This window comes from Oratosquilla oratoria, chromosome 40 (assembly GCF_046742065.1).
Source record: "Oratosquilla oratoria isolate Oo_2021 chromosome 40, ASM4674206v1, whole genome shotgun sequence".
NCBI lineage: Eukaryota > Metazoa > Arthropoda > Malacostraca > Stomatopoda > Squillidae > Oratosquilla > Oratosquilla oratoria.
Genome location: NC_134816.1, coordinates 1,602,368 through 1,611,181, shown reverse-complemented (window position 1 = coordinate 1,611,181; position 8,814 = coordinate 1,602,368). Strand labels below are relative to the sequence as shown.

Genomic DNA, 8,814 nt, shown 5'->3' with positions numbered 1-8,814 from the left:
ATCCAATCGACAGTGCGTCTTTAGTATGTATGTATATATATATATATATATATATATATATATATATATATATACATGATTTCAAGAAATCTACAGCGACAATGGCGTTGTTGAGTTTATATTGGAGCTTTAATTTCTCTCGTGCAACAAGTTTCTGTGGTGGTTCCAAATAGCTGAGAAGGTGTCCAAAAGACATTAGGTGCGGTTTTCTCTTTTTTAATTCTCCTATACGTATTTCGACCTTACTCGGTCATCCTCAGGGAGGGAGTAACAATAGTTGGTGATTACATAGGTTTAAATACAGGCCGTACATTGGCCGAACACTGGGAGAGGTCATTTCATGTAGCCGTGATCCGTAGCGCTGCGTACGTGGAAGTAGCAACTTCCTTGTGGATTGTGGAAAGGGGTGTTATTGTTTGTGTTATGTGCGTCTACTGCTTGGGAGTGTGGTTGTGGGCATGAGTTGTATGTTAATGGAAGGTTTCTCGATGTATATGTTCACTGCTTCGGCCATCTTAAGGCGAAGGGGGTCGTGAGCTTTGTAGATTATTTTAGTGTTTTCGTTTAGTGTTTGTCTGGTGATGGTGGTTTTGTGTTCTTTTGTCATATGTGTTTTGATGGCGCCATTCTGGAGGTGGTATGTGAGTCTTTTGGAGAGGGTCATAGAAGTCATGCCAATGTATGAGGAGGTGCGGTGCTGACAATCACCGACAGGGCAATCAAACTTATACACGACGTTGACTTCTTGTAGAGGAGGGTTGGGGGGCTGGCTGTTGTTCTTAATAACCAGGGTGTGTGTTTTGGAGGTTATGTAGTATACGATTAGGCGTATCTTATTGTCTGGGTTGTTGGGTCGAATGTTACGTGTGATAATATTTCGAAGTGTTCTTTCGTCTTCTTTGTAGCCGGTGTTCATATGTCCTTTGTAGTACAGGTCAAAACTACTCTTGTTTTTTCAGGAATGTGCTCCGGCATCTTGGAGACATTTCTCTTCTGGTTCCTGGACGACCTCGGGGCCAATAAGAGTCTCATGGGTCTGACGGTGACCGTAGGGCTCTTGGCAGGTATCCCCATTCTCGCCGTCTCTGGCTGGATAGTGGATCGCTTTGGCCATGTTGTCACCATCATTTTCAGCTTTTTTGTCCTCTGTGTCCGACTTGTAGGTAAGTATGTGGACACCAAGAGTAAGAGTAAGTATGCATTTCTCTACGTTTACTTCTCTTTTAGAAAAAGTGTTTCCCTCAGTTGGCTAGAATTATAGCAAAATTCAGCTAAATGGTGTTTCGAGATATGGTTTATCTCGTCCTTACCAAAGGATTACCACATATCTTACTAAACTTTCTTGCAAATAGCCAAGATAAAACAAAAATGTCTCGCTGCCAAGAAGGTTACAAATGATTACAAAGGCGAAGCATGCCGACAGGAGACCTTTTGATCCATAACTAGGTCGGATGCAAAAAAAATATAATAATGATAAATAGATAAATGAAATAAATAAAAATTATGATAATATAAATAATAATAAATGAAATAAATAAATGAATAGGAATAGTTAAATAATAAACAATCAGGTAAATAGTAAATAATAAACTGACAGATAACTAATTATAAATGAAAATCAAGCAAATGATAATAAACAAACAGACAAATAATTATAAACAAATAATATAAAATAAATGGTACTCATTACAGCATCTTGCTTAGGTGTTTATCTAAATGAATCTTAAAGCTTCAAACTGAACTACATTGCACTGCCTCTGCAGGAGGTTTATTCCATTCATTAACTACACGGTTGGCGAAGTTGTTTCTACCCACTTCCAAATTAAATCTATTTCCTGACAGTTTGAGACCATTATTTCTTGTAGGATTATCATTCAGTGTGAAAATTTTGCCACTATTGATGTTGTCAACTCCCTTTAGAATCTTAAAAATCTGTATCAAGTCACCTCGGAGTATACGCTTTTTTTCTTTTGTCCTTTTTTTTTTATAGAGAAAACAGATTTATGTTTCAGTCGATTTTCGTATGATTTATTTTTGATATTTGGAATCAGTTTTGTGGCTCGCCGTTGTACTTTTTTCCAATCTTTCATTGTCTGTAATGAGATTTGGTGACCATACGGAAACAGCATATTCCAAATGTGGACGAATTAACAATTTATATAGCTTGTTAATGAGAGATGGACTTTTGAAGTCAAAAGATCACTCAATCACTTCTAGAATCTTATTTGCTTACTCAGAGGTTGAAATACTCTGCTTAGATGATTTGAGATTATTACTGATAATTACGCCGAGATACTTTTCACTATCCACTTTTGTTAACGAATTTCCAAATAACTTGTAATCGTACTTACTGTTAATTCTACTTGTGTAAAATTTCATTAGCCACTTTTCAGGCCATTGCTGTAGTTTATCTACGGTAAATCTTTTTGAATATCTAATTGATTCAAGTGATCATTTGCCATTCCGCACAGTTTTGTATCATCAGCAAATTTGGAGACAATAGATTTTAGTCCGTGGTCTATACCATTTATATATTCTATGAATTATCCTAATTCGAGATGACTGTTCTAGAATTCGAGTTAGTTACACAAGAACTTTTCCGTCTGAATCAATGCTAGCTATAATTTATCAAACAGTTACTTTCTAAATGATGTTCGATAGCATCTCTGATGATAGTTTCCATCATTTTTCCTGCGATTGAATTCAAGCTTATAGGCCTGTAGTATTCTAGGTATTTTCAGCGCCTTAGCAAAGTGATTACCAAGCAACTTAAAGACCTCGTCTAGTTTAATTCTCATGGTATCCTCTCATCTGAATAGAATCTTGCAGTGTTACCAGAGTATATGAAACCCGTCAGATGGGTTGACTTTCTCAAACTATTCCTCTGGTACGCAAACTTCAATGATTTATTTCATTCAGACCAACGCCAGTCGATATAATTCGTATCGAAGCTAGGTGGTGATAACACCGCTATTCCCTGTTCAGGGTAATCTTGAAAGCTGTCCCACTTCCTGCGGGATACTCCTTAAAACTGCAAAATACTTGCCCCTCCTAATGCTAGGTATTGTACTCTGTGTCACCTAAACAATATTTACTCTTCCTTCTGCAGGATAATCTTTAGAGTTGTCCTTCCTCTTACAGGATATTCCCTCATCCATAATCCGTGGCACGTAATGCCCTTCGAGGCTCTGGAATGTTTCTCAGTGTCCCTGGTTATGGCTGTCTCTGCCACCTACGCCGCCTTTCTCTCCGGCAGGGACACCGTCGTCACGCTGCAGGGCCTCCAGCAAGGGTTTCATTACGGAGTCGGTAAGGCGTACACACCATTCTTCGTTATCGAAGGTGGCAAGTCTCACCCAAGATTTTAAATGATATTCACATTAAACATCTTGTTTTTCACAATCATCGGAAAATAATTACTTACCGCCATATCATTGTCCTCGATGTTCTTTTCATATCGACTCGAACAACCTCCTGGTCTGTGAAGCGCAAGTGCAATCTCGTCTCGCTTTTTCGAAGGCTTCTCCTCTGAGTTGTCTTTGATTGAAGATCTGATCCAAACATTCTCTTACTTTGTATGTATATACATATGTGTATATATACAAACATGCACATATATACATATACATATAAATGTACATATACAAATACATATACATATACGTATACATATACATATACATATACAAATACATATACATATACTGTACATATACATATACATATACATTTATATATACATATACATATACATATACATATACATATGCATTACAAAGGCGAAGCATGCCGACAGGAGACCTTTTGATCCATAACTAGGTCGGATGCAAAAAAAATATAATAATTATAAATAGATAAATGAAATAAATAAAAATTATGATAATATAAATAATAATAAATTAAATAAATAAATGAATAGGAATAGTTAAATAATAAACAATCAGGTAAATAGTAAATAATAAACTGAAAGATAACTAATTATAAATGAAAATCAAGCAAATAATAATAAACAAACAGACAAATATATATCGAAATAAACACCATGTGAATCCGGAGTCTTTCTTAGTACGACGTTTCGGTTGGTACAGCCTTTTCAGGTACATAGTCGTAATACACATGACTCATATTAGATAAGAAGAATTAAGGGAACGGGGGGGGGGAGGAAGTGAGGTAGGGGAGGTGGTTATTGAATATTAGGAGAGGTTAAGGAGAAGGTGGACCAAATGTCTACGAACAGGAAAGGTTAAAGATAAGATGGAACAATTGGCTGAGTGAAGGACATTAGCTCACAACCAAGGAACAAAAGGAAGAAGAAAATAAGAAGGGTGGGCAAATGTCTACTGGGGGGAATTTTGGAGGGCAACTAGGGATAGCTTAAAATTTTGTGGGCAATGGGTATTAAAGGAATTAAGTGGGGTGAGATATTGAACATGCCCCTGTTTTGTTCAATTGTGTTGGTTCCATGTATGATGGCTGCTTCTACACATTTTCTACGGATCTTGTCGGGTTCATGTACTAGAAGTTATGCATTTTCTCAGTCCATCAAGTGGTCGTTACTGTTCCTGTGTGCAACACACCCGTTGGTGATGACATCATGGCGGACATCGTATCGGTGTTCTCGTATCTGTGTTTTTAGATCACGTAATGTTTCCCAAATGTAGGATTTTTCACATCCCGCGCACGGAATCCGATAAACACCAGCTTTATTGCTCAGTGTTTTGCCGGTGTTTATTTTCATCCTCGTGATGTCTTTAATTGTCCTACTGGTCTGGCACACTACTTCCAAGTTGGTGTTTTTTAGCATACGAGTCAGGTTGGTGGCGACGTCGCTTGTTGGTAACACGTTATATAAATTTAATATAGTTTGCTTTATACATCATAATCGAAATGTCTATATATGTCACAAAAACATTAAACTCTTAAAAGTGTTATTCCCTCAGTATACTGATGCCAGTTACTTTTTTATTTTATTTTTTCTCTCATTTATAGGGAATGGACTTGGTAACCTTGTTGCTGGCTTCCTTTTAGAGCCCCTAGGTACCAGATGGACCTTCCGATTAGTGGGGCTCGTTCTTCTTGCTTTTTGCATCATGTACTTCGCCTTGTATGTTGCCTTCTTTAGGAAGGATTATCTTCAAAGGTTCGAGGAAGAAAAAGAAGAAAGGGCCAAAAAGAAAAACGAAGACTTAAAACTCAACGAATCAGAAGAGAAGAATGATGAATCCCAAAGTAAAAAAAATTAAAGAAATGCTGGAAATGTATGAGGAAAGATGAACGAAGATGTATTTTTTTTTGGAGTGTGGAACGTGGTGCACCAATGGCGTTATTTCACAACGGTAGTGCATTTTAGAGGTACAACTGATTATATGCCGTGATCACGAGTTAGGGTGACGAAAAAAGATAAATAAAAATCGAGTTAGTCGATCGTCTCATTCCATCAAAGCTTTGTTTCTGAATTGAACTGATTCCCTGCTGTGATCTCAATGCAGATGGTATTGGTGTAAACTTGGTAAGATTTCCTTGTACCCCCTATAATCCTGGTTCATACAATTTGCTACAACAAGCTTTCATGCAGCCACCCTTCCCAATCCATACAACTTTCGACAGGTTCGATCAACTTACCCCAGCCATGAATATATATATACATATATATATATATATATATATATATATATATATATATATATATATATATATGTGTGTGTATGTGTGTGTGTGTGTGTGTGTGTGTGTGTGTGTGTGTGTGTGTATGTGTGTGTGTGTGTGTGTGTGTGTGTGTGTGTGTGTGTGTGTGTGTGTGTGTGTGTGTGTGTGTGTGTGTGTGTGTGTGTGTGTGTGTGTGTGTGTGTGTGTGTGTGTGTGTGTGTGTGTGTGACACACACAAAGACAGATGAATGGTATTGTGGTGAGGCAAAGAAAGAGAACTGTTGGATATTTATTACCGACATTTTATCCTCACCAGGACTTCTTCAGAGTACGTACAGTTACAGAAATATCGACACCTCATATATCTTAACTGAAGAATACCTCGTTCCTCCGCGGTCGATCGCACTTCTCACCCAAAGGAACAAGCAGCTTACCGTTCTAATCAATTCAATCAACCCATCCTAATGGTAGTTACTTGGATGGGAGGCGATGTATGTCGTTTCAATTATTTTTCTCCTCTCTTTTGTTAGTCCTTTTTGGAGCGTCTCTATTTCATCCCAATCCGGTAAGTGGCCATGATTGTAAACGTGGACCACTTCTATGTTGATCAAGCTTGTCACCATTTCTACTGTATGTTAAGAATGATCTATTCTCATTATGTAGTCATTTTTATTATATGGGAAAAATTAATTGTCATATAGTGGCAATGTTCTCTTAGATCCTTTTTATCAGTTTGTGTGTGATTAAAACAACTTGGAATATGGATAAATTTTATTTTATTTGTATTTTTTGCACATGCTTATCCAATTACATAAGTGCTTGATACAAAAATATTCATTTGACTTACGCTCTAAATCAAAATTTTCAAAAGAAAATCACAATATTGCAGCTTGAGCCGATATTTGTATTTGTTAATCAGTATGGTGGTCATTTGCCAAGGAACATCTTGGTAGATGGTCAACAATTTAGATTAGTTACAGTTATTACTAACGTGCTCTAATTTATTCCCAATAATTACACGTTTCCATTTTCTATGATGATTATTTATATTGGTATTCAGGATTGTAACGTTATGTCAACTTTTCCATTATTCGAAGTATCATATTATCTTTAATGTTCTATTTACTATTTGATGTTACATTTTTTATTATCCAAAGTTCCTGTTTTACAAATGTTGTTTATATTAACCTTTAAACATTTATCTAATTGTATCACATGATTTTTTAAATGAATTAATAAAATATTTAGATATTACTGTACTGACTTTAGAATTATACATTGATACTTCAAATGCTTTAATAAAAGTCATCGTATTGTTGGTCACGTCCATAATTTCTCATTTAATATAAGGCTTATGTGAAGATATAAATATATATGCAACATCGAATTTTGCAAGTCCTTTTGGATCATCAAAATATTTTGCAACCAATATTAGTTGATATTTTAATCATTTCATTGGTAATTACATCAAACAATGCCAATGACATACTAAAACCAATATCTTGGCCAGGATAATATGTACAGTATATGATATATATATATATTCATACATATATATATATATATAACTTTTTAATCTAATAGATATAAGGTCAGTCATTTTATGAGAAAACGAAAATATTAATGGCCCCATGCTTACGACAAGATTAATTAAAGATTAATGGAATAATAAAGTGCATTCGATTATAGAATACCTGAGGTCTCGAGTACTAGCCAGATCAGCACCGAGTCCAATGTCCAAAAGAATTGTTATTGCATGTTAGGGATACCAAGTTTGGTGAGTGAGGGGGCTAAGTATGGCAATGAATTGTAGTGATACATGTCGACAGGTGACTTTACACACACACACACACACACACACACACACACACACACACACACACACACACACACACACACACACACACACACACACACGGGGCTGAAATAATATCAGTATCGCAGCGCTGAGGGGTGTTACTCCAACTCTCGTGGGCGGGGAGTTGGGGGTGTGTGTGTGTGCAAGGTCATAGCGTTACCCATAGATCGGACCTACGAGCTCTGAGCTCTCTTCCAGGAGGGAAATAGCTGTCGATCACGAGTCCAACACGTGATCCAAAGACCAAGTGAATACACACACACATACACACACACGCACGCACGCACGCACGCACGCACACACACACACACACACACACACACACACACACACACACACACACACACACACACACACACACACACACACACACACACACACACACACACACACACACACACACACACACACACACACACACACACACACACACACACATGACTTCCCCTCCCCAGTATATAATCCAATGTTTCCCGTGTAAGATTGTCAATTTTGGATTATGTAACTGTGTAAAACTGATTCATTTTTATTACTCTGATGATGACTCCATGTATTCGAAACGTTGATTAAAATGGAAGACTTTAGAGGACTTGCCTTTGCTCATACTGCTGAAGGAAGATCTAGTCAGAAAAATTGAGGACATATGGAGGATTAAATATATTTGATAATCATTACGGGATCTAGAATGTTTGAGTTTCTTATAAACTTGTCTCTCTTTTTTATACTTCTTTCCGTTTCTTTATCAAGTCATTTTAATTGAGATTCATTCACAATTCACCTCTTCTTAAGTGATCTTGTTTTGAAATATTTCCACATGTATTTCACTGTTTTTCAATTAATATCAACTTCCAGTGTGTGATCCAAAACTCTTGTTGTAAGCTTTTCTGAAGTCTGGTAATATAGATATGTAATTGTGACTGTGGTCACTAGACACAATAAATGATCATATTTTTGTGGCTAGCAATCAATATGGTTGGTTTATTTTGTCTTGTGTATTTCTTAGAGGCTGCATTAAATGATTGTCACAAAGACTATCTACACCGCCGTGCCTAGTAGGCCACTCAAATAATGTCAGTAAGATTTAAATCTTCAATTATCAACTATTTCTTGGAACAATAAGGGGTTACCCTTCTATATCTCACTCTTATATCTATCTTTGGTCCGTTTATACTCGTAGAGTTAATTGAACCCATAAGTGTAATTTTTTTTTCACACTCCCAAGTTCATAAGTATTGATATTGTATTTGACAAATGATAATTATTTTTCTTGTGATATCTCTCCTGACGAAAAAAGAAAAAGAAAACAGGAA

General features: G+C 36.5%; 1 protein-coding gene across 3 annotated transcripts in view; it reads left to right on the top strand.

Annotated features, from left to right (window-relative positions):
- The window catches only part of LOC143020619 (major facilitator superfamily domain-containing protein 6-like), a 103,591-nt gene extending 97,962 nt beyond the window's left edge, over positions 1–5,629 (top strand). For all 3 annotated transcript variants that reach the window (XM_076177074.1, XM_076177075.1, XM_076177076.1), the window contains 3 exons: positions 960–1,163; positions 3,142–3,309; positions 4,990–5,629. In XM_076177074.1, the coding sequence (XP_076033189.1) occupies positions 960–1,163; positions 3,142–3,309; positions 4,990–5,243 (626 nt within the window). In that variant the 3' untranslated portion in view covers positions 5,244–5,629. The remainder of the gene's footprint in view (positions 1–959; positions 1,164–3,141; positions 3,310–4,989) is intronic.
- The last annotated feature ends 3,185 nt before the right edge of the window (positions 5,630–8,814 follow it).